The 27,579-nt window shown below is 43.2% G+C and overlaps 1 protein-coding gene across 1 annotated transcript in view; it reads right to left on the minus strand.

The window, feature by feature from the left end:
• Tph2 (tryptophan hydroxylase 2) overlaps window positions 1–27,579 on the minus strand; it is a 106,382-nt gene that overhangs the window by 19,945 nt on the left and 58,858 nt on the right. Inside the window, exon 8 of the mRNA NM_173391.3 lies at window positions 21,240–21,366. Coding sequence (NP_775567.2) covers window positions 21,240–21,366 — 127 coding nt within the window. The remainder of the gene's footprint in view (window positions 1–21,239; window positions 21,367–27,579) is intronic.

Here is a 27,579-nt window from a genome sequence, read left to right on the forward strand (position 1 = left end):
CAGAGACCTGGGAGATGAGAAACTCTCAGGACTCAAATGGAGAGATCTTAGATGAAATGCCCAATAGTGAGGAGAGAGACCCCCAGTAGAAAGTCAGGGCATCAAGTGGAGGGATGGGGTTGCCACCCCACAGTCAAAAACTCTGCCCCAGAATTGTTCTTGTCTAAAAGAACTACAGGGACAAAAATGGAGAAGAGACTGAGGGAAAGACGGTCCAGTGACCTACCCAAATCAGGATCCATCTCATGGGAAGGCTCCAAGGCCTGACACTATTACTGATGCTATGGTGTGCTTACAGACAGAAGCCTAGCATGTCTGCCCTCTGAGAGGCCCAACAATCAGCTCGCTGAGACAGACACAGATGCTTAACACCCAACCATTAGACTGAAGTTGGGGTCCCCAGGGGTTGAATTAGGGAAAGGCTGGAAGAAGCTGAAGAGGAGGGCAACCCCATAGGAAGACCAGGAGTCTCAACCAAACTGAACCCCTGAAATCTCTCTCGGATACTGAGCCACCAACCAGACAGCATACACCAGCCGATATGAGGCCCCAGACACATATACAGCAGAGGATGCCTGGTCTGACCTCAGTGGGAAAAGATGCACCCAACCCTGGAGAGACTCGAGGCCCCAGGGAGTGGGGAGGCCTTGGGGGAGCGGGGAGCATTCTCTTTGAGACATGGGTACTGTTACCTTTCAAAAAAACAAAAAAACAAAAAACAAAAAAAAAAGAAAAAAGAAAAACAACTACAAAAAAAAACCCTTTCTTTCATAGTAGTAGAGTATATTTTTGCTTAATAATCATACACATTCTCTCACATCTAGAATTCTATTATCCACTTACCCAGGCAAGAGGAAGTTCACGACAGAAAGCTGGAACGAGCCTGACTGAAACTGTGATCTAAGTTCCGTGCGCTAAGTTCTGTGTCCCTTGCTTATAGGAGACTCCTTCACTCACTTATTCCAGTCCTCGGTGTCTTACCTTCTACACAGCTCTAAGCAAGCTTAGTTACAGGGCTCCTAAACCCGTCCAACATAAGAGAACAAGAAGAACACACAAGAAGAAGAGCCAGAAATGCCAAAAGCACAGAAGCACGGTATTCAGCAATTGAATAGCAAGGTGCTTCCAAACGCAGGGTTATCACTAGACAGTAGAACTTACCTCAAGCTTCAAAGCATTGACTGGCAGCCTAGCCAGGCTTAACAAAGCATTCTTACACAAGTTTGTTTTCCTACCTGCCACTGAAGCAGACTTTATTGAAGTTATTGACTGCATGGTTTGTGTCAGAAAACTGGGACCCGAAATTCTGGAACTATTAAATCATGAAACGAACTTGAGTTTCCAACCTCAGATCCAGCAGCGCCTTTTCTTATTAGTGATGGAGCTTCCACGTGCAGAGTTATTGTGACCTACCATGATGGCGAGACAGAGCCTAGTGTTGTGGATGGCTCTGTGCTGCTTGCATTTTATGTTAATTCTGCTCTCCCGGGAGAGGTTGTCTGGAATGAGGAATGAGTCACATGATATGGTGGCTTCCTGTAAATTAATCCCCTAATGAATAAAGGAGCCAGTCGCTGGGTGAGTAGGCGGGACTTCTGGGTTGGACAGAGGAAGAGAGGAAGCAGAAGAGAGTTAGAGAGAAAGGTACGGTGGCAAAGTGTGGGTTTGCCAGATGTGCACCACAAAGGTCATGGGGGATTTGATGCACAGGGCTGGCATGGTAATGACCTGCAGTAAGAACTTAGTGAGCTGGGTGGAGAGATTGTGCAATTCTGAGTCAGTCTCCACGAGATAAAAATAGGTCAGCCATTGCCTGCCAATGCATGGCCAGTCAGGCTGCCAGGGCAGAGAGTTAGAGGCATAACCATGGGAATGGGCCAGTTCTGTTTTTTAATATTTCTTGCAACAGCCTAGTGCTGAAATAGTTCCACAAGCATAAGGGGCTATTATCCCTAACTCCTTGAGAGCCATTATAAGCCCATCCTCTGCAATCCACTGTGGATTCTGTCTCCACCACCACCACCATTTTTTTTCTTTATGATCTAACAGATCAAGGCTTGGTGCCTAAAGAAGATGGGTGCTCCAGGATGGGACAGGAAGAACATCCAACAAGTATCTGCCCCTTGGTTGTCCCTGTCGTAGCCAAAGGATAAGGCTCAGAAAGAAGGACTGCTTCTGAAAGATGGTCCAATACCAGCAATCTGTCATCTGATCAGTATAGAGACACACAAAGGGGCTCACTACCCCTTTCAGAGTATTTGCTGAATTGTTTCTGCTTTCTTCAGGAGATTGCTTTGCAAGGTTGTTGAGAAGGAGACACCCAAGTCCCCCTCCCATACACCTTTACGCTCCCACCACCACCCTTATCCCACCCCCTACCCCAGCACCCACCCCTGGCTAGTTTGAATTTTAGCATCATCAAGACTTCAGTTCTCAAACAGGGCATGCTTTCCTGCCTTTAGCCAAAATTCCTTAAGCTTGACTAAATCGCAATTGATAATGGGCTGGCAGTAAGAAGGATGGCTGGTAGTGGAGCAGAACACTTTAGAATAGAAATATTAGCACAGTAAAAATAAATATTAGAAACAAAGGTGAGACTAATGGTTGTGTTATTTAAACCACACAGGTCTCCCTACCCTGGTAACACCATATCACCTCCTCCCTGACACACACACACACACACACGCACACACGCACACGCACACACACACACACACACACACACACATTTCTGTTGTCATTTCTTTAAACCCTTCGGACTCTTAATTACTCCTAAGAGTCGTACACAAAGCAATGGCTGCCCAGGGCTGCCATCTTCTCAGCAAAGGTTCCTGAGGAGGGAAATTCCCTGCAGGAGTCTGGTTTGTTGAAAGAAAGGAATTTTGCATGGTTTGTTGGTTTGCTCCGAGTCTGTTGGTTTAGCTCTATAAAATGAAAGTGTGGAAGTAATAGACGCAGTATCAGACTTGGTCCAGTATTCTGACTCCCAAGTAAAACTCTCTAAGTAAAATCTGCTAGATCTCTAAATAAAACACACCAGCCAGTCACAATTTAGACCAAACTTGTAATTTGGGGAGGTGGCGTGGGGATGTGGCTCAGATACAGAGCATTTGCCTAATATGCACAAGTGCATGGGTTCGATTCCAGCATCAAACCTAAAAGTGCGTGTGTGTATGGGGAGTGTGGGGTATATGTGTATGTGTGTGTGTTAAATTCTACTATACTGCTCTTCAGTTAAAATTTGGGGGAAGAGATTTCTCTGTTCTCGAGGATGGAATAATATGGATCAGGAAAGAAAACTAACAATAATGATTTTAAACCATCCTGGATGTGATTTCCTCCCCCCACCACCAAGCTTCTCACTCTAGTTTAAATTTATGGTGCTGGAAGAATTTGAAGCCCTTGTTGGACTTTGAAGAATTAGTGGGTTCCTAGATGAGCTTTAAGAAAAGAAGTTACTGGAAAGAGTGACACATTTCTTCCTGCAGAACCTTGAGACGTGAGGTATCAGGAGAAGGGAGTACAAGGACCCACAGTTACATCACAGGAAGGTGAGTTACAAAATGGCCAGATCATTCTGCAGGGATTTGCACTGGGGTGCGAGGATACTCAAGGGCAGACCACCCTCTCAGAAGTGGAGGGGGGCAGAACCCTTATGAGGGGGGACTTGGAGGGGGCAGCATTTGGGATGTAAATATCTAAATAGATGTTTTTAAAATGGGCCAGATCCCAAGCCCAACTACAACCACAAAACCTGCAGTTTGGGGAGTGGGAGTAACTCGGCGTAGAGTGTTTGCCCAACATTCACAAAGCCCTGCATTTTGATCCCTGGTTCCACATACACCAGGCATGATAATGCACACCTGTCGTGCTAATGATGAGGGAGTAGAGGCAGATGGGTCACAGGTTCAAGGCCTGCCTTGGCTACATAGCTACATAGTGAGTTCAAGGCCATCCTAGAATACGTGAGACTTTGTCTCAGAGAGAGAGAGGAGAGAGTTACAGAGAGGAGGAAAGGGAGAGACAGGGAGGAGGGAGGGAAGGAGGAAGAAGAAGAAAAGAAGAAGAGGAAGAAGAAAAGGAGGAGGAGGAAAGGGAAGGAAGTCTTCTCTTTTGCCAGTAGCCCTCCTCCAGACAAAACAGAGAAACCCAAGTGGAAAGGAGAAAAAGACCCAGATTTCAGTGCCATCCTGTCAGCTACGGATGACCCCAAGTTGTGAAAACGACAAATATTGTCTTAGTTGCAAGCATTCATTGAATGAATTAAAATGCAAAGTCCTACGCTCTGAGGAAGCATTATAGCAAACCTTGTGGAAAATTGATCGTCAAATATAAGAGGCACACTTAAAGAGGAAAAAAAGCATCAGCAAAAAACAAACAAACAACTTTCATTGAAGAATATGACAACATAGGCATTTTTTGGCACCCTGTGTCAGTGGGAATTTTCCTGTGTGTTTAGATAACTGCTGCTTCTCACAGCTCTGTGTGTGTGTGTGTGTGTGTGTGTGTGTGTGTGTGTGTGTGTGTGTGCTTTTGGAATAAATGCATGATTTTTTTTAAGAGCCCTCTGGTCATTTCAGTTTTACTGCCGCATCTCCAGCTTATCTGAGAGAATTTTCCATTTCAAAGAAGGCGACCTGGCTTATTATCATTTAGCATTTACCTTTCCCACATCAGAATTTAATGGGTTTTTTTTAATGGAAAAGAAAAGAAAGAAATACCTCTAGACTCTTCCACCCACTCAAGAGCTAATGGAGACACCATGCATTTATTTCACATCAGTACCACCTAAGCAATGGGTCCAGACAAGCCCCAGTTAGGACACACTCACATCCAGAGCTCAGTGTCATAGACTAGAGGTACTAGGAATGTTATGTTGGGGGTAGAAGGAGAGCCACCTAACTTAGAGGCTAGAAGGGATTGACAAATGTCTGTGTGGTGGCAATGGCCAGAGGGTGGCTCCATCATGAATTTGCAGTGTACCACAGCCCTGGAGTAGAGGTCAAAACTTACTCAAGTGGCAGAAAGACTCCATGTTCCTTCCCCAGCCTTCTCCTGGCTCTAGATGATCATCCTGCCCCATGACCCTCCAGCTGATGGCAACTACACAGACTGGCCTTCCTACTTCTGTCTGGATCTGTATGCTTGTGTTTCCTCTGCATAGAAGGCTCTTGCTATCACATAGCCCATTGTCAAATGCCCATTAGTCTCCAGGCTCAGTGGCTCTCCTTACATCCCCAACATAGCATTCCTAGTACAGAGTCATACTGAAGCCACCACCCTTTAAGCCTGTCTCTTCCACTACACTAAGCTTCCTGACAACGGGGAACAGGATTTATCTCCCTGTAGTGGTGTGTCCGTAGACTGTCTGCCATATTCCGCTAGCTGACACATAGTTGGGCCTCAACAAATATGGAAGATAAGACGAGAATGAGAATAAGTTTGAAGAGTTGTCCAGTTGGACGTGCCTACAAAGTCAATGCCAGCCAGCCTGGATTCAAAGTCACTAAGCTCAGCCAATTTTTCTAATATTACAGATGTGGGGGGGTGGAGAGAGAGACAGAGAATTTCTCTATAGTAGCCCTCAAACTGATTTTCAATTACATGTTCAGAAACAGATCTAACCACTCATGACCTCATTCAATGTTTTACTGTAAGAGTAGCCCCCAACCACATCCCCATGTCAGTAAGGAAAGAAGGAACTGTCTCCCTTGCCACAGTCGAGCCCTTCGTGTTGCAGGCCCTTGGCAGCATGACTAGAGGCTAATTGGCAGGCATTGCCTACAGAATCTTGGAAGCTCAGGCAGCCCGGTATTTAAGTGGCTTCTGGCCTCCTCGTTACAAGTGGTGACTGGAAACTCGTTGATTCTGACATCTGGATCCTCGTCTGAAAAACGTCAGGAGGAAAAGTTTCTCAGTTTGCTGTTTCTGAGGGTTGGAGCCAACGGAAGCCTAGCCAGGGAAAACACTAACAGTCCTTGGTCAGAATGTGGAGGAGTTTATGATGCGACAGATTCAGGCACTAAAGTGCCTCCTAGTCCAGACTGTTCAGAAGCGGCAGCTACAAGGAATGTCTGTCAGCATCACCGCCCAGACCTTCACTCAGCTGATGATAGCACACAAGATCAGAGAGATGCCATTTTCTCCAGGAGATGAATCTCTAAGATGTCCATCCATCCAATTCTACTTCCCACAATATCCACTGCTCTTTCAAAAGCGCATTATGAATACAGATAGGCTTCTCTTCATGCTCTATGGACCTGCAGGTATTTTGAGTCTCACAAATCAAATGCTAGTTTTATATTCTCAATATTGCTTCCCAGACCCTAGATGCAGTGCAAGAGCCCCATTGTAACATCTCTATAACAGGAATTCAAAAGATATGGTTATGATTTTAAAGTAATACCAACATTTCTTTCCAAAAGACTTCATTGAACTCATTATACAACCAACCAACTGCCTTGAAACAACTAGACTTTTCTGTGAACACACACACACAAACACACTCACACACATACACACACACACACACACACTCACACACACTCACAATATATGCCCACATCATTTTCTTATCAGATGCATGGATCAGCATTCAATCTATATATGTGCTTAATCTTCCTTGCACAGAAGACCCACTTAAACATATGCTACAGGTTTGGAACTACCCAAGAACTGACTCGTAACCTCAGCAATTTTGTGCTCCTTGAAGGAGAAGTGAACTGATGAGCATATCCTTGGCCATCCATCCTTAGGCGTGCCCCAAAAATGTTCTGCATCAAATCACACATTCTCCCCAGATGTGATTTTAAAGGTCAGCTCTCCAATGCTCGGATAAAAAAATGAGGTTTTTACTGACTTCCAAATGAGCAGTGGGTAGCCACTATCTTTAGAGGGTCATTTTATTTTTATCCCTGCATTCCTAAAAGCAACACCCTCCCAGACATTAGAGCTAACACCCTTACACTTACTCAATGATGTCTTTCCAGGCAAGACCAGGGACTCTAAAAGATTATTGTATATGTGAAAACTTGTCAAGGGGAAAGGGTATTTTTAGCAGGAAAAAAAAATTGCAGATCTCAGCGCTACATTGCATTGATCAGACTTCTTACTTTATGATTTTATTAATGAGGTCCTGTTTTTCTTCTAGTCACCACCACCACCTCATCTCTCCCCGTCACAGCTGACACCAACCATCTGTGTGTGTAAAGGGGGTTGGAAAGATGTACTCATGAATCCGAGTGCCTGTCGCATAACAGTCTAAGGCATTGAAACTCTAGATAGCGTTCAAGCTCACTGGAGCTTCCTTGTCTCTAACAATAATCACTGCCAGGTATTGGAGCCTACACTCCGTGAGACACGGTAGTGAAAACTTCACATCATGCTCACAGCAGCCCTGAGAGGAAGGTACTGTGGAGATGAAGTCATTTGGAAGTCTGAGCACATTGACTTTAAAATGAGAACCAGAGTTCAGGGGCAACCTCTGTATTAACCTCAAGAAAGTTATTTCTACCAATTCTGGGTCTTGGGCTCTTTATCTATAAAACAGGGAAAATATCATGACCATTTATTAAACTCTTGCTATGTTTCAATGCTAACACCTCCCCCGTTTTATGAATAAGATAACTAAGACTTGGGTTGAGTAGCTTTGCAAACTTAAGGGACAAATAAAGATGGATTATAATCATATGAACCTGGCCCCTCGCTCTATATGGTTTGCTCTATGCATCAATGTCTTCCCTAGAACTGGGATTCTTGAGAGTGGCATTCACAGTGCTGGAACAGATCAAGATCCGTCCAGCCTTTCCATGGCCAGCCTTCTATGGTTGCTCTGGGATAGGTACCTTCACCTCCTTTGTGACCCCTGGATCATCTAGGTATCACAATACAGACCTGTTGGAAGCCAGTGAGAAGCCCATGCTATAAACCAAGCACGAAAGAAGCTGAGCCATCTGGGACTCACTGGGGGGAAACAGTACTGCAAGGAGTGCAGTTCGAGAGAGCCAAGACTATGACAAATGAGATTGGGTCAGAAGTCTAATGCACCATTTTTATAGCTTAAAAGTCATATCACAACACACAAAATTGAGTAAAATATAGCACTAAGCTACACCAATACGTGTTTGCATTTGATTTAGATGCATCGTTTATAGCCACAAGATTAATTCTAGATCATTGAGAATTCATGAGACAATAAAGAATACCATGACTTGTGCTATTTCTGAGGTCTTCTGGGAATTGCTTTACCAAGCTCTCTGGCTACTAGGCAAGCTGATGTTTTGTGGCTGCCAGGGATGACAATCCCATCCCCCAGCTTTCCCTTTGGCTTAATAAGTGGAGAAAGGAGACCAGACAGACGTGGAAGTCACACTGGTCCCTGTCCAATGGGGCAAGAGCATCTCAGCTCCAGCCAATTGTCCCACTGCACAAGGGCATCAGCTTGCTTTGGGAATCTGACAATCAAGGCATCTGTTTGATAAGTTCTGCTGGGCAATTTTTTTTTATTTAAGCAAGGTACAGGGGTGTGTGTGTGTGTGTGTGTGTGTGTGTGTGTGTGTGTGTGTGTGTGCAGGAGCACACACGAATTACAAGTCAGCTTCTTTTGGTCTGCTAGAATGCCTTTGTAAAGAATCAGAATCCATGTCCCTTCCACAAGCTTTATCCTTGACTTTATCTGGGCTATGAATCAAGAATTCTTAGTTGCATTTGAAGGGGAAAAAAGTAGATAGATAGATAGATAGATAGATAGATAGATAGATAGATAGATAGGATAGACAGACAGATGGGTGATATATATATATATATATATATATATATATATATATATATAGAGAGAGAGAGAGAGAGAGAGAGAGAGAGAGAGAGAGAGAGAGAGAGAGAGGATAGACAGATAGACAGACGGGTGATAGAGATATAGATAGATAGATAGATAGATAGATAGATAGATAGATAGATAACCCACCTTTGTAGAGCTCAGCATTTAAGTGTTTCTAAAGCAAGCCATTTAAAGGTACTTCCCCTTGGCTCATTACAAAGAATTTTTAAGCCTTGCTAGTTGGACATCAACACAGGACCCATTGTGTGCACGTGTGGAGATGAAACCTAAGTGCATCCAAAACCAGAACAAACAATCTTTCTTGGCTCTCATCCAGCAGCTGCTTTATGTAATTTTATATTAAATTCAGTCGTCTTCCACCCAAACTACGAACACCTGGACGGGGTTATAAGAATCAGGAGCTCACGGGGTGGAGCAGCCAAGATCCGAGCCTCCAAACGCAACGCTTTGTTTGGTTACTACGGGAGGGCTGCATTGACTAACAGCATCACTCCTAATCTGCTTGAGAAGCTCCATCAGGAATTCATATTTCACGCACTCTCTCGGGCACACACAATATTTCCTCATCTATTTTCCCAGGCTGTTTCCTGTGACTTGCCTTTTTCTCTGTGTTTGCTCAGGGGAGGTGTGCTATTAAGTCAGAGGCAGTTCTTCCATCTCCAGGGAGAAGCTTGACATCGTTCCAGGCGAGGCCCTGCCTTCTATTATTTATGGATAAAACACTTTACATTGTAAAATAGCAGACCAGCCCCATCTAAGACCCATTTATGAAGTAAACTGAACCATCTGCATTTCAGAAAGACAGAGTTGGGGTGCTGAAAGTTAGATGACCCCCCAAGGTCACATGCAAAAGTAGAAACTCCCCCAGGGGCCTTCTCTGTGTGTAGTGCTCACTCCCATGGCCACCTGGGTGCCTAGGCTCACAGCCATGTGAAATGGACAAGCTGGCATGATTTTCACACTCACCACTGTGCCAGGCAGCTTCCTGGTGCATTAGCTCATCAATTTCACATCTCTCTGGCATTAGAGAGCCCTATTAGTCTCGTTTTAAAGATGATGACATTGAAAGACGGAAGATGTTGTTATGATTCTGTCCTTGGCCAGAGTCGCATCTTCTCCAGCCAGGCCTTGATATGTAGGCTTCTGAGTTCGTTCCTACATTATCCCCTTTTAATAAGAAACTTTTTAGTTTGATGTAGCCAGATTCTTCCATTCCCAGAGTCTAAACAGGTTGCTCTCCCCTCATCTCACATGCAACCTCAGCAACGTCCTATAGTATCAGATTAACCAGAACACCTCCTCCTTCCTCAGGATTCTCTTGGGAATTTTCCATGCAGTGACCACCATCTTTGTGCACAGTGGCTATAAATTCCCACTTTGCTTTGTTGTATTAGAAACTGAGCCCAACTATCTCCCATTGCAAAGCCCATTGTGGACCAATTATGATACCAATGAACCAAGTTTGCCTTACCATTCTTTGGCAAGGATCATAAATAATATTTGTTTTGATGATATCCAGCCTGTAATTGATGAAGCCTACATTTGGACCCCAGTATGAAGAGAGACAGTACTGTACTGCCTCTCTTGCTGTTGCTGGTCCCTAAGATGCACAGGCTCAGGGATTTCAGAGCAGAGGTCACTTTACTTTATAGATCTCAGGTCCTCCCCTAGTTCCTACTAGAATGAGCATCCTTTAAACATGTGCTCTAAAGAAGCTTGAGAACTCTTTGTCTATTGATAGACCTGTATGATTTTATATATGAGAGAGAGACAGAGACAGAGAGACACAGAGGGGGGGGGGGAGAAGAAGAAGAAGAAGAAGAAGAAGAAGAAGAAGAAGAAGAAGAAGAAGAAGAAGAAGAAGAAGAAGAAGAAGAAGAAGAAGAAGAAGAAGAGAGGAGGAGGAGGAAAGGATCAATTAAATTGTACAAATTATTATTTACTAATGGGAACATGACCAATGAAAGAAGTAAAGACTGATTGAAGTAAAGAAGTAAATGTGTCCGGAAGAAAACAACCAAGATCATCAGCCTCATGTGACGGTCACAAAACCACACTGCATCTTTGCTGAGCAGAAAGCTACAGGACCTGGCTTTCCAGGTTTCCCCAGTTCTTCTGCAGATGTAAGAGATGTGTATGCTCTGTCCAGGCAGCACAAGTATGTGATAAACAAACCAACACCTCGTTAGTCCTTCCTCCGGAACCCACAGCCAGGACTTACATCACGTACTCATTTGATGTGGTAAAATGGCTTTGAGGGAAATGTGCAAGCTCTATGACAAAATGCTAAGCATGGCCACGGTGGCAGTGAGATCACAAATGGGCTGTGCTGTCTTTCCAGTCTCCATCCAGTTTCTAAAAACTTTCCATAATGAGTGTGTGTTAGTCCCATATGAAGGAGAAACTATGGCTTTTCTGAAGACTTTGCAATAGTAGAATTATTAAGACAGCCAGCACTCACATACACACATACACACACATACATACACACACATACACACACAAACACATATACACACACATACATACACACATACACACAAACACATATACACACACATACACACACAAACACACACACATACACACACAAACACACACACATACACACACAAACACACACATACACACAAACACATATACACACATACACACATACACAAACATACACATACACACACACATACACAAACATACACACACATACACACACATACACACACACCATTACTGCTGCTTTTATGGACATTGTAAAGGACAGGCTTTCAAGCCCTGGGAAGGATGATGGTGACCACTGGTTGATTTATTCCTTCCAACCCCAACTGCTTTTCTCCCTTACACCTCCTCTGGATAGAAGCGTTTGAAGGGCAATGTCTCCGCCTCCTGTAAGACCTGTCCTGAAGTTTCAATCCACCCACCAGAATTATTCCATAGATGACCATCCTCGCAGCGACAAGCATGTAAAACTCCAGGAAAATTGCAGTTCTGCTAAGAGGCAAGCAGCGAGACTTTTAATCACTGTGTGTTCAGTCTCACGTCGAGTGTCTTATTGTGCCTCATAATGTACAGTAATGCATTTTACATCTCCTAGATGTACTCTGAGTTTTTATATCGCGATTCAGAAGAATGGCTTTGAAAATCCTTTTGACTCCTTTATTTGAAAACTACATTTGTGGAATGGGGTAATTAAATTCCTATAGTTTGATATAACATTACCTCCACTATTCTAGCTCGTAAAGAAAAAAATGCCAACCATCTTCTTTCCGCTTTTGCTGGAAATGGAATTACACCGCAGATATTTCTGCTAATGCAAGTTAAGATCCTGATAGCCTATGCCATTGTAGTTAAACCAGAAACCTCTTTCTCCAGCCTATCTTCGTGGAAATGAAAGTGACTAAAGAAATCTCCTGTACTTGATGAAAGCATTCAAACTTTCTTTGAGAAGAAAAAGCAAGACCTCAGTGTAGGGGCTTTTAAACCACAGTATGATCTGGAGGAGTGGGATTTTGAAATGGCTTCAGAACTCTTTAACAGTATGGTTCGTGGGATTTCTTAGGCAGTGATGAGAGCAAATGCAGCCATGCCTGAGTAGGGTACCAATGATGTCACGGTGCCCAAGGCAAGGGTGGCTTATGTCATTTGTTCTTCACCCTCTATCAAGTGAGAAAATAATAGTAGTTTTGTCGAAAGCTTTGGAGGCATAAGAAGGTAACAGAACCAGTGCCTAGCCTAAGGACACATTTAGAATTAGTCAAGCTGCCACTTAAGCCCACCTTTGGTAACTTTAAATGTAGCCCCTCTCCTCCCGCCTTGTGTCACGCCTTCCACTGCACTTGGGGCTCAGACATCAGTGTTTCATGTTGATATTTTGTATTTCTAAATATGAGCCCTATGCTTGCACACATTAGCAAATCTATACACTTTTGTCTGATGATAATCTCTAGTGTGGCTTTATTTCAGCAGACTCCAATACTGACCCTTCAAAGGGAAAGTGTGGGGGTAGAGCTCTTGCCTGGCAAGGGCAGAGCCCTGAGTTCAATCCCCAAGACCAAGGGGAATGAAAGGTAGAGATATCTGTACACTACCTGCCAGACAGTCCAAATATCCTCTCCACCAATGTCTGCAGAGCACTGAGAGGCCCAGCCGGCGGCAGCGGGGGTATTGTCAGGACAAATTAATGCTAGGACACAGGAGATGGACCCACTGTTCTCTCAGTGCTCTGGGGACGATGTTACCACAGCATCCCTGTTTGTATGAGTTTCCAAATTTCTAAACTAGGTAGTCTATATTTGTTCCCTTTTCGCTGTTATCCAATGGCTCTTGGAAGCCCCTAGGATACAGTTATAAATGACCAAGAAAGATCTGAGTTGCTAAAGTGTACAACCATTTCACACTACAAATAGATTTGTTCCTGAACCAGATGAAAGAGGCAGGGGTCTGCTGATATGAATCGATGACAAATCCTTCACAATCAAACAGCACACACACATCATGACTAACACACAAAGGGATAAGACCAAACAGCCTGGGCTATAATATTAAATGTTCTCAGAAGAGAATGAGTCCAAAGGTAGCATGGCCTCGGGGCATCTGGACAGCAAAGGAGTGATGAAGAAAACCAATAAAAACAAGTTAGTTAAAGAAGCAAAGCATTGCTTACTAGAGGATTCTACTTTTCTATATGCACAGCAGATATAAAAGTGAGAGTAATGAGTTGGAATAGATATTATTAACTTTTAATTAAGTTCTTTGGTAATAACATACAAACTGATCGTTCACCCAAACATCTCAATTAAGGATATATAAAAGCTCATTCCTTCCAGCCCTTTGTCAGCTCTGTATCAAATGATTCAAACAGCTGAACCAGTTCAAAGACTCCACACAGAATAAATAAGCCTGCGGCTTAGTCAAGCTTCCTATAAAGATACTGAAGTGGTCATTCTTAATGTCGTCCATGTTCAGAAAGAACTACAGCTGCACATAGATCTTTTGGCATCCAACGTTTCTCCACCCACAACCGGCTACGTGAAGAAAAAAGACAGTTCAAGAAACAAGCAGGTATGCTCAGAAAATAGAAAATAGCAATAACCATTTCATAAACGCCAGACTAACCTTAACATTATACTTAAAATGTGAACTCTAACTGGTTCTCAGCTCAAGACTGATTGTACATGTCGATGCTACTCCTGACAAAAGAAAAGTACAGGTTAGTCGTACAAATTCAAACACATTTGATGATGGTTATCAAAGCCCTAGCCAGTGCAAACTACTGTAGAAACAAAGCATTTGTTTGGTAAGGAAGTACAAACAGAACTCAGTATTGTTAGTATCCCGATGATTTCTTCTAGAGAATAATTTAGCTGATGGTCAGGCCTCTGCTTAGAATGAATTCTGCCATTTTCAGAAGACAGTCTAGACTTTCATCATTGCCTAAACCATGCTCAGAATATCAGCACAGTGAGAAGCTAGCATGCATGACATGAAAGAGGATGCCATTTAAGGTCTTTTCTTCATCCTCAAGTTCAGTTTGTTCACATATAGACTTTTTCAGAGTGGATCTTCATCTTTCAATGTCAAAAAAAAAAAAGTTAGGTAGTGGAAATTTTCACCTCAACTAACAAAATGAAACTTACTATTCAATTAGCAGTCTGTGTTGCAGCCACTGGCATCTCAGAATTGTGACAAACTTAGAAAATTACGTTTTTATCCCATGCGGAGACTCACTTGGAGTATTATCTTATTTAAGGTTCTAAATCGTCCTAGAAGTGAGAGCTTTTTGTTTACTTAGTGTTTCCGAATTATGCCAATGGATGTTGCTTTCCCTGTGAGCCTGACGTTCCGGGAACAGGTCCTGGGAAAGATTGCTTGTTCCTCTACTGCCCTTGGCTAGCACTCTTCCTCTCGTCAGCATTACCGAGACAAACTAATAAAATCCCTTCAATCGGAAAGCGAAGGTGAACGCGTTTCAGGGTCAGCAGAACTGAATGGATGACCTAAAACCCTATATAGACAGAAAATTCCAGTTGGGCCAGGGGCCAACTTATTCTGCTTAGGAAACATCTGTGTTCATATTGATTGCTTCTCCTCCGGATGATGTACCACGTGGTCTGTGGCAAATGCCTTTATGATGTGAGGAATGAACTGACCAAACAAACAAACAAACAAAAAAGCCTTCTGCATTATAGGATGGGATGCACCATCCACTGACAGATTCTCTCCTATACATCCTAACTTTGAGAGGAAGGGACATCCGTATATTTCTGGGGCTGATTTTTAAGTTCTCTTGATCGGCACACTTCTGTCTGAGCAACACAGTGCAGATGAGTTAACTGGTCTCACAGTCAAAACAATAGCATGATACAAGGCAGCACCAGTGAACGGCTCGTGTGGATGCCAGGGTTCACTTCCAGGCTGCGAAACAGAAAGTTTTATAACAAGGATATCCTATGGTACTAGTATTTGCATAAAAAGGGATCTCGGATATACAAATGGGGCTGAAAGATTACTTGTGAAAGGCATGTGGGGGCATTGTCTAACTACCATACCTCTCTCTTCAAGGTCACCAGCTCCTGCCACCAAACTGCAAAGGTTGCTGTCGTCAAATTGACAGATCTAAAATCAACTTGGGAGGGATTATCTCAATGAAAGTTAGCCTCTGGAAAGTCTATAAGGGATTGTCTTGATTATACTTATTGATATGGGAAGACCCATCCTAATTGTGAGCAGGGGGGTCCCTGGGCAGACTATCATGAAATGGAGAAAAGCAGCTAAGCTCTGGTGTCCATGGAAGCTGTTCTGTTTCTGCATTGTGGAGGCTATGGGACCCATTGTCTCAACCTCTGATACCTTGGCTACCCTGCAGTGATGGGCTGTACCCTTGATCCGGGAGCTGAAGTAACCCCCATCCCCCTTCCCTCGATCTTCCCGTGGTATATATCCATTGGACATGTAAATGGTATCTCCCTGGTAGAAAAACTAGCCTTGAGACTGTGGTTTTAGGCCAGGCCCTATAATGCATTCCTATAATCTCAGCAATTCAGGAGGTAGAGGCAGGAGGACCAGGACCTCCCAATCAGCCTTAATTGTGAGCGGGACCAGTCCCTGGGGAGAAGATCCTGTACTGTACTTGCAGGGGAATTTACCTCGTTGTAAATTCAAAGCCAGCCTGATCTCCATGTGACTTTGTCCTGAACAAACAAAGAAGTTCCAGCTTTGTTGCCTACAGAAACATAAGCCATTTTATTTTTTTTTCCATTTTTTATTAGGTATTTAGCTCATTTACATTTCCAATGCTATACCAAAAGTCCCCCTTACCCACCCACCCCCACTCCCCTACCCACCCACTCCCCCCCTTTGGCCCTGGCGTTCCCCTGTACCGGGGCACACAAAGTCTGCGTGTCCAATGGGCCTCTCTTTCCAGTGATGGCCGACTAGGCCATCTTTTGATACATATGCAGCTAGAGTCAAGAGCTCAGGGGTACTGGTTAGTTCATAATGTTGTTCCACCTATAGGGTTGAAGATCCCTTTAGCTCCTTGGGTACTTTCTCTAGCTCCTCCATTGGGAGCCCTGTGATCCATCCATTAGCTGACTGTGAGCATCCACTTCTGTGTTTGCTAGGCCCCGCATAAGCCATTTTATATCTAACTATGGAATTCTTTCTTTCCGTGAATTCTTTCTTTCCGTGCCTATAGAATCTCAGTTCCTGGAGTTGCACTTTGTCGGACTGTCCTTCTTCTTCCAGATCAACGAATTGAAGCGTGCTCAGGATACATGTATGAAAATCATCTTTACATCCATTTTAAGTTATAATTCAGGGCCTGTGAGATGGTTCAGCCGGTAAAATACTCTTTCCACCAAGCCTAAATACCTGAATTTGATCCCCAGATCCCACATGGTAGAAGAGAGAACCAATTTCCATAAATTGTTTTCTGACCTTCACACTGTACTAAGGCACACACATATACACAGAGACACACACTCACATGGAAACATGGGAGGACACACACATGTGTGCAGACACGTGTGTGAGCACGCTTGAACACATACATACAGAGAGACACATGCATGCACATGGACACATGGACAGACACACACATGCATGTGTACAGGCACATGTTTGAGTACCCTCGAGTGCATGCGCTCACACACACACACACACAACCAAGTATGTAAACAGATATACTTAAGTTGTCACTCAAATCAACTTGCCTTTCAACAAACACAATAAGATAATTTATTGTAGTAGCCATCTTAGAAAAAGTACTCTGTTGTCTACGAAACAGAACTGCATAACTGGGGATAAACAGGATACTGTAAGGATGAATCATGTGATCTTGTCCCTTCAACATGGTATAGTCCAGTGAAAAACTCTCAAGTCCAAAACAAAAGCTGGCCACCATAACCCTACAGTTTCGTTTCTACTTAGACATGTGAACCATTGCTGAGGACTTCTGGCTTTGCTTTAATTTTGCATCTGAAGGCCTTTAGACATAATGCGTTTTCTCCAGTTCCCCCAAGGACTCTAAAGCTCCTTATTAATTTATATCTGGCTGTTTCATAGATGTTTGCTACCTACCTGCCCACTGACAGCATTTAAGTCCACAAACCCAAGGTAAACACTAATGTATTAGATCCACCTTAACCAGAAATGGGAAACAGTTTACCTCAAAATTATAACACATGCCATGTAGCCCTTATTGGAAATATTTTTGCGTATCTGTCATGCACAGACCTGCGACAGCTATGAGGAGTAAGAAAAGAATCTAGCAGCCAAAACTAATGGCCTTATTCATTATCCACCAGAGGGCAAATTATTTACATGTATAACAACGCATTTGAAACACACTCTCAGAGCACCATCATCAATTTCTTTAGATACAAAAGAGGTTCATTTAAATGGGTCTCAGGGCGTAAAAACCATTGCCCACGGAGAAGCAGCTGAGATAGCTTCATTCTCGAAACGAACCATTATTAACATGTCAAAATAAATATCAGACAGAAATATAGCACGGGAATACGGTGTCTACAGGCAATGCAGCCTGAATGATCTGGAAACCAGACCCAGATGTCCAAAAGCAGCCTTAGACAAAGCCAAGTTTAGCCAACTAGTCTGAGTGGGTGTTGGTTTTCTCCTCAGATCTGTTGACAGTGCATTCCAGAAAGTTATTAGGTGTCTCCTTTCATGAGTCATAATTCTTTTTTTATATGTGCTTAAATTCACTATAAACAAGGAAAAGCAGGCACTATATAAGCAGAAGCATTAATAATATAAATCTCGCCCAGAATATAAGAATAACAAAGCCTGCCTCACAGTCGACATAAATAGCAATGGAGGTAGTTTTCCATCTGTCCTCTCTAGATTTTTCTCCTTTGATACAACTCATCTCTCATTTTCACCTACTACTTCTTTGGGGGACTTGACGCACATGGGTTGGTGGGATGGAATAATAATAGCTTCATTTCTCATCAGGTGTAGCCAGCCACAACTCTCCCCAGCCATTAGACCTCATTGCCAGTGAAACTTGAACGCTTAAGCTCTTGGTGTTTTACAAGTGAGACACTCAGTTTGCTTCTGATAACATGCATGATATTCAGCAGGCTCTTTATCCAGCCTGTACTTTGAAATGGTCTAGTTGGAGCCTGTGTTGTCTTCCAAGACCAGGTTTCAAGTACTTTCCCAACTCACATTGCTTTTAACTGAGATGGGCAGTGGCTCTCAGATGCCAATGGTAATTGAATTCCCGGTTCACAAAAGTCACCAGCTTTATCTCAATGTGATTGCCCATCTCCTCATTTGCCTCACCATACAGAATATTCTTTCTAGATCCTTCTTTGGTTTGCCACTCTTCAAGGTAAATAGCCAATTTACAAAATTGGCAGGAATTGAAAATGCCAGGCTTGTAAGAATCCCAAAGTCAGAGGGATTTGGCATGGGAGGTGGAGCTATATCAATAAAAGTGAGTAAACCAGACAAAATGGGGTCACGACACATACGCCATGCACTTATGCGCACGTGTACATTTCGACTACACTGACGGGAGACTCAAAATGTTTTGCCTTAAAGTCTTTCATAAGCTTACACTCTGCGTTTTATCGGTCAAAACCATTGCAGGATTGCAGTCAGGCTACCCTTCTCAGTGGACATTTGGTCCTACATCACTTGCTACCAATTATTTCGCAGTTAGAAAATATTGTCTTTTCTAGGTTCAGCCCTTCGAATCCTAATCTCAAACACTGTGCTGGTTAGGTTTTTTTTTTTTTTTTTTTTTTTTTTTTTTTGTCACGCTGATAGAAACCACAGTTACGGGGAAAGACGGAACCTCAATAAAGGAACTGCCTCTGTAACACTGGCCCCTGGGAGGGCTCATGGGATATGTTCTTGATCGGTGATTGATGTGGGAGGGTCCAGCCCATTGTGAGAGGGGCCATTCCTGGGCAGGCCATCCTGGGTTGTTTAAGCAAACTGAGCAAGCCATGGAAAGCAAGCCAGTAAGCGGTGTTTTTCTACAGTTCCTGCCCTGACTTCAATAATGGACAGAGATTAGGAAGTGTAAGCCGGAGAAAGGCTCTCTCCCCGCAGCTGCTTTTGCAACTTTTTTATCACAGAAACATAGAAGCAACCTAGGTACATTTGCAGAGAAAGACAACAGAGTAAGAACAAGAGGGAGAGAACGACAAAGGAATATGAAAAATGGCCTGATAAACTCTACCAGTTCCAAGTGTTTTAGCTCATGAAGCTAAGACTGTGAACAGCCAAGGATATTGGGACCATAATAAGACATTTTCTTATCCCAAAAGTCTGTCCGCCCTTCTAAGAAAGGCTTCAAATTAAAAGTATTAAATTTTGCCCGAGAAAATACAAAAATGGAAACAAAGAATAATGCCCCCAAAGCTGTCCATGCCTGAATCCTCAGAAACTGTGAATATATTACTCTTTTAGATGTGGTTTTATATATATATAGGTGTATGGGGTTTGTGGTTTTTCATTTTGGGTTGGGTTGGGTTGGGTTCAGATGGATTGGGTTGACCAGTGAGAGATCCAGTTTCAAAAAAGACGGGCAATGCCTGGAGAATGACACTTGAGACTGTCTTGTGAATTTATACTCACACATATAAACGTACATGTATGTACACACACACACACAAACACACACACAAACATATATACACAAGGAAATGTATTTCTACTTTTTATCTGTGTACACATAGTGTATAAGTATGTGTGGGTAACATATCTGCTTGGAGGTCAAAGGTCAATATTGGGCATCTTCCTCTCTCACCTGCTACCTTATTTTTGTGACAATGTCTCTCCCTGAGCCCAGCCCTCACTGACTAGTTAGACTCCCTGTCCAGCAAGATCCAGGGATCTTTCTGTCCCCCACCACTACCACCATAATACTGGGATTACAGGCACATGCCACCATACCTAGCTAATAGCTGGGCGCTGGGGATTTGAACCCAGACCCTCATGCTTGCATCCTGAGTACTTTGACCACTGAGTCATCTGTCAGCTCTGAAAAATATATATATTTCTTGTTGGGAGTAAAGAGTATCATTTCGATATATAACTGTGGCAAACACACTCAGTTTAAGACCTCCTTTCCTTACCAGGCAGTTACACTCATTTAAGCTTTCTACTCCGGCAGGTCAGCGAGCTTCTAAACACCTCTATTCCTAGACCCTGACATAAGGCAGAAGCAGGTTGCATAAGCTTTCTAGATATGACTCTTCAACATCTGAAACACAACATCCAACCGTGCTTTTCCTCCTACATCTCTTGTCTGAGGAAGAACATTCCTGATATCATGACATCTAGTCCACCTTTTCCTGGTTTGTACTTAGAATAACTGTTGAACTCAGTTACTTAATGGCGTCCTCGCCTCCTAGCTGATGATAACCACATCAACCTGTCAAAGCAGCAGTCCTAGCTGCAATTCCTACTCTAACGCCAATGTACGTGCCCCTTTTACTATGACAAATGTTTTCACAGGATTCAATAAACTACAGCCTATAGAGCAAGTCTAGCCCACCCCTGCTTTCTGAGAATGAAGTTTTATTGGAATATACCCATATATACTCACTTACATATTATCTATGGCTGCTTTTTCTTCCATGGTAGCTGGGCTGACTAATTTTAACAGTGATTACAAGGCTCCCAACCTTAAAATACTGACCACTGCTTTATAGCCATCCATCCAACTAAACAGGAAGAGTGAAATATATATTTTGGTAGCTAATAAACCTGGAGTTCATTATCTTTTTTTGCCAAACAAGAACAAAGTTAGGGCAAAACCCTGCTCTCCCCAGAACATAGGCCTAAGAGTCATGGTCAAAGGCCATGAGTTTTATTTCACCATACAATGAAGACGCTGGACAGTTTCTAAAGTTGAAAATGAACTCACCGTGGCTAGTTTCTGAACGTCCTCATCTGAGGCTCCCAGAGACGCTAAGCCTATCTCTTGGGAAAACTGAGCAAACTTGGGATCCGCAAGCAGTGGCACGTGTCCCAAGAGTTCATGGCATGTATCTCTGTGAGGGAGAGAAAAAAAATCACAAATGCATGTTATAGAGCAAGTTTTACAGTATCGCCTATAGGACAAGAATGAAAACCCTATGTATAGTCTTATTAGATAAACTATATATAATTTATTATATGATTATATTATATGATTATTATATGATTACCATTAGTCATGCCTGAAATGTAAATGCACCATATGATTAATGACAGGTTAGGCTGGATGATATGTTATTTACGGGCAGGATATGAAGTCATGTGTGATAGGTAGCGCATATGTAGATGAGAGGACATGTGTTCATGCGCCTATGGAGGTCTGGCACAATGCACCATTCTGTCTTTTAATCCTGTCTTTTGAGACAGCGTCTTTCATTGGCCTGGAACTCGCCTCGCAGAGTAGCCCGCCCAGCCGGTGAGCCCCTGCTGCCTCTGCCTCTTCAGCACAGCAACCTGACTGTTTTGTTTTTGTTTTTGTTTTGTTTTGTTTTGTTTTGTTTTGTTTTGTTTTGTTTTGTTTTTCAAGAGAGCAAGACTTTATTATTCATGTTTGGAGGCTGAGGGCACTGGTTGCTCTCCCATAGCACCTTGGTTCATTCAATAGCACCCACATGTCCCAGTTCCAGGAAATCTTCATCTGGATTCAGAAAGCAATGATACACACTACACAGGCATGAAAGTAGCAGACATGGGATCTGTGAATGGTGCCCACAGGAGTGGTTTTTTTTTTTTTTAACATGGCTTCTGAGCTCGAATTTAGGTCCTCATGTAGAGAGACAAGCACTTTACCCACTGAGACATTTCCTCAGGCCGGGATATGATACTTTTAATACAGCACAAGAAAAGCCATTACTTTTTTGGAGACATGGTCCTGCCCAATAGCCAATGGAGGCCTGGAACTTGACGTCTTCCCAGATGTGCTTCCTCCGGGAAGGAAGCTTCGCCAACAGGCATGAGCTACCCGCTTGGGAAGCTGCTTGTTTCCCAGGGTTCCTGCATGCTGAGCTGAGCGCATGGTTTTGTATACTGCATCTCATCCTCCAGACAGCCTTAGGAAGCAGAACTTCTTGGTGTGAGATCCTGCAGCTTAGGACTGGCAAACCACTAAATCACTCGCAGTTTGGCCATATTATAAACAGAGTTTTACTGAAACACAGCCGTGCCCACTTGTATCCGGACTGTCTACAGCCGTTTTTGTCAACAACTGCAGAGTCAAATAGCTGTAACTGAGGTCACACTTCGGCAAATTCTAAAATAATTGCTCCCTGGCCCTTGAATAGAGAATGCTTGCTGATTTTAGGCATAGGTAGTAATCAACTAAATTAAATTTGGGCCAGAGGACACCTTTGAAATTGAGTCTCTGCGTAACAAACTGCAGCCTAACTTGGTACAGAGTAACTGAAAGCCTAATTTGGGAGTAACGTCTTATAACAAATAGCTGAGTCAGAGCAGATTCCGGCAGCGCAACTTCAATCACAGGTAGCAAGCTGGTTCAAATAAGACAACCACCCACTACCATCAAGTAAGCTGTCCCTGTGGGTCACTTGAGTTTTGCACCCATAATCATTCTATGACCACCTCGAAGCCTTGACTTACTGTGGTTTTAAGGTCCAATTCAGGAATCACAAAAGCTAATTGTGTGTGTGTGTGTGTGTGTGTGTGTGCACTCACGTTCCCACAGACACAAGCATGTTGCTTCTGATTGAACATATTATGGTTTTTAAACTAAATTTTCTGTCTTTTAATAATATTAATAAAGCCAAGATTCCGGTTCAACTTCTCACAATTTTTAAAATCTTGTGCTAGTCCTTAATGTGTATCGAGCCTTTGTTTGGCTTCATGAGGTACTGAGAAACGCCAGAGAATCATCTGTTGTCAACAAAGGCTGTTTCCTCGGACAAGCTGATCCACTGGGACATGCGCACTTCCTTTGAGAAATGCCTTTGGAAGATTCTCCCAGTTCTCTGACCTGGACAAGACCCTGGAGATAACAAAAGCCTGCATCCGTTCTCATCGGCTCAAGCTTCCATTTGGAGCTGGGTAAGTGGGCAAGGGGTGGGTATGTGACACAGCTACATAAGGCAGTTGCCTTCTTAAGTTATTGTTGTGAATAATAAACCATTTCTTGGTACCAGGTTACATTGAAATTAATTTTCCCATAATTCTCTGAGCATGGATCGAGATGCAAAAAGATTTATGCTCATGACCAAAAAACATTTTTTTATCCTAAATGGTTACATAGGAGCTGAAAGATGTTTCTGAACCCCTGTGCTTCTCTGAAATGTTAGTTCATAGGTGCTATACACCCAAAGTTCAGTGCTACTGCCATTATTACAAAGACGGATAACCAAACAGTGACTGACAGTAAATGTTATGATCTTGAAACTCACTCAAACGAATGACCTTCTTCTAACAATGCAAGCTACATGGCCAACCTTAACCAAACCCTTTAGTGACAGGCCAGGTTGAGTGTTTATATGAACGTGATAACCCCGCCTCTTTGTTCAGCAAGATGTAATGACTCCGCCTCCCTGTCCAGCTGAACATAATAAACTCACTCGGCGTTGATGATGCTGCAGCTTCTCCAGCTTTTGTGGGTTTGTGGGTCTGTTTTCCCTCCGTTCCCTCTCTGCCCTAATCCTTGGTGTGAGGATGAGGTAAGAAAGAATACACAGGAGGTTGAGGATGCCAGTCAGTGGTTAGGATGTCTGCATAGGGACTTGAGTTTGGATCCCCATCACCCAGGTCAAAACCCTGGCATCTATAAGCCCAGACGGGGCATGGAGACAAACTTGCCAGAACAGTGAGCTCCGTGTTCAGTGGACAGCGACCAGGAATAATGGCCCTATATCAATCTCTGGCCTTCACACATACACGTCACACACACATACACTCACATGCACAGATGCATGCGTGCACATGGGGAAGTAGACTGAAGCTTTAGGAACAGGATCCAACACTTAAGGTTTTGTGTCATGATAGCGTTTTAGCCTTCCCTTGCCAAGGAGCTTTATAGTATCCTTTTGCTCAACGGGGAAACTAAAGCAGTCTTCTCTATGGTCATACTTTAAGGGAAAGAAAGACAGGGTTTGAAATTCTTCCCACTTAAAGCTGTATTCTCTCCGCTCTCTGCTGTTTGAATTTACAGATACAGCAGAAGTGAGGAGGAAGGCCAGGCTTAGCGCATAGACAGAGAGTAATTAGCATAAGGAAAGCCATAGTTGGTGTGCCCAAGTCTCTTTTTGCTATCTCCTGGCCTCGTGCTTCCAAAGCACTTGAGGGACCTTTTAAAAAACACCAAGTGTCCAGGCCACTTATGACCAGTTCAATCAGGCTTCCCGGGATTGACCGGAAAATCATTTTTTAAAGCTCCCCAGGTGAAAATGAGAGACAGACCTATTCTTAGGGCTAATGGCACTGGGCTGTCTCCCAGCAGGCTTACAAACAACTAGTGGTTGGGCTGGAGAGATGGCTCAGATGTTAAAGGCTAGGCTCACAAACAACTAGAGCCTAAAACTACAGTTGAAGGTGCTTGTATGATGTGAGGATGCTAATTTGATTTCCTCCAAAGTTGCATGGTGACCATGTAGAGGGATGAAAAGCCAAGACTGAATAACAGGTCACTAATTACGCCTCCACCTGCACTCAATGTGGGCGTGTGCCTAACACTTCCATTCTGTGAGTGGAGTCTTTGATCTCGTTCCAAGAGTCTACATCAGTGTGGAGATTAAGGTCAAGTGCCCTGCCATGGAAAGCTCTGGGCACTCCCACATTAGCCTTTGATGTCAATACTAAAACATCCTCCTGATCCTGGAAGAAATAAAACCACAACAACTCCACAGCACCTGGAAGAGATACTAAGACTGGTATTGACCCAGCATCCTTAAACCATGGGAATGGAGAAGCAAGGAAGGATTCCAGGGAATGTTGAAGAAAGGCAAGCAGAATCATTATTACAACCACGTAATCGGTATAACAGAGTCAATCATAGCTACAATAAGGGTGATCCTTGGGGTAACTTCAAATAAACCAAAAAAAGAGCTTATTTTATTATAAATTTATTTAATGTAAACTGAAAAAGCCTGACATAGAAGGACAATCTCCCCTGAACCCAGGTAAGAATAAAGTCCAAAGTTTTGCTTTAAAGTAAAGTAAAAGTCCGCAGCTACAGAGGAAAAAAAGAAAGAAAGAGGGCACACAAAGGCAGACAAATGACAGGAAGGAATCAATTCCCCTCGGCTAAAAAAAGATCTGTGACCCGGATTTTAAATTAAGGTGTCATTATCAGAAGCCAGTAACACACTACCCCAACTTCAAAACCTCTAAGCTCATCACAATGACAAGGTAAGCAAACTGTCTATAGGATGAAAGAAAGGATGGATTTGAAGGAAGCAAGTTATACAATATAACAGAGTGAGTTACATTGTTCCATTAAGGATGAAAGCCCGAAGCAAGATGTCTAACAGAACCCTCAGCAGAGTGTTAGGGACGCCCTCTGCTCTGTTACGGGGAGAAACGATTGCGCTGGATTTCACTGCTTTCTGCTCTTCTCTACATTGTCTCCATGCAGAAGCCATGAGAAATGTTCCCAGTGAAAATATGAATGCAGAAGATGCAATAACCTGATGGACCAAGGCTAAGAGGTCCCATATTTCCAGATCAAGAACAATGTTATTATCCTTTGGGGCTGGTGGAACATTGAAATAAACACTGTAACATTCTGTCTCCCATTGTCTTTGACAAAGGGACTTGGTGACAATGAAGGAGGCATCCAACGAGCAAACGAGCAAAGAATTCAACCAATGAGCAAAGATGGATATTAGCATTTCTGATAAAAAAAAAGTTCACTGGATGCTGGAGTCTGCTCAGCAGTTAACAGCATTTGTTATTCTTGCAGAGGATCTGGGTTCGACACCCAGCACCCACGTGGAGACTTACAGCCATCTGTAAGTCCAGTTTGAAGGTACCAATACCCTCTTCTGGCCTCTGTGAATACCAGACATGCATTGTGTACACATTTATACATGTAGACAAAACACTCCAACACATGAAATGAACAGATCCAAATTAAGTTTCAAAGAACCCATTAACTATGTAAGGTTACATTTCCTTAAGTTTCTTTCTCAAGGAGGAAGAGCGGAAGATGATCGTCATTTTAGGGATCTGAGAGGTTCCAGGGTGTGGAATAAGAGTGAGGGTACCCAAGGCTCCTCCCCAGCTTTCCTGCCAATTAAGGTCTGGAGGACTGACGCTGTGCCCGCTTCCCCCTGATTTACTGCCACTATGCCCTGCCTGCAAAGCAGACCAAGGTCCCTCTGGAAGTGGAATTCTCCACAGCTAGACTCCTTAGTATCTAATGAACCTGCTCCCATTGGGAGACGACAACTCTTGCTTTATCTCATCTTATCTCTCTTAAAAGATTCAATTATTTGGTCATAATTGTGCCTGCCAGCACCAGCTGCTTCTAATCTCTACATCAGCAAACTTCTCTCTCTCTCCCTCTCTCTCTCTCTCTCTCTTTCAACTCCTTTTGATGCGTTTTCTCCTGAATAATGCTTCTCAGAGCCCTTCACACAAAAGCGCTCTGTTGCCTGAAAACATAGGACCTTTCAAAACTGTTAGCACTGTAAAACATCATGTCTCTTCAAAAAAAAAAAGAAAAGAAAAAGAAAGAAAGAAAAAAAAAAAGCTAGCACTGATACCAGGCACTAGACTTTCGCTGCTCTAAATTGGAATCTTCTCTGATAAGCCCAGTTAGGAGGATTCTAAAGCTGCTAAGATGGGCCCACAAAGGGGCCCCGGGGCAAAGTGTCTCTGGGGAATTCTTAAATCATTCTAAGAAAGGCGAGATCATTTTGCTGCAGGGAAATAAGGGTCCTGGTTGTTAGGTTCAAATTCAAAATGAGTCTAGCTTTTTTTTTCCTCCTCTTATCAGTTTTCAAAGCTGACTCCTCTTGCTCAGTTTTCAGCAACGGCTTTTTACTTTTGCCGTAAATTAAAACCTTTGAGAGGAGAAGAGCGAGCATATGACGTGGGCTTCCCCAACACAAACCGACGCATTCGTCCTTTTAAATGCTTCTCTGCGGGATTTGTTTGTTCTACATGACAGAAGCCAAACACACTCACTAAATCATAAAAAGAAAGGAAAGAAGATAAGAGGGAGAAGTGGGGGGACGTGTATGTTATGTGTATTGTAGGTGAGCTGTGATTTAGAATAGAGTATTTCT

The sequence above is a fragment of the Mus musculus genome, chromosome 10, assembly GCF_000001635.26.
Source record: "Mus musculus strain C57BL/6J chromosome 10, GRCm38.p6 C57BL/6J".
Taxonomy (NCBI): domain Eukaryota; kingdom Metazoa; phylum Chordata; class Mammalia; order Rodentia; family Muridae; genus Mus; species Mus musculus.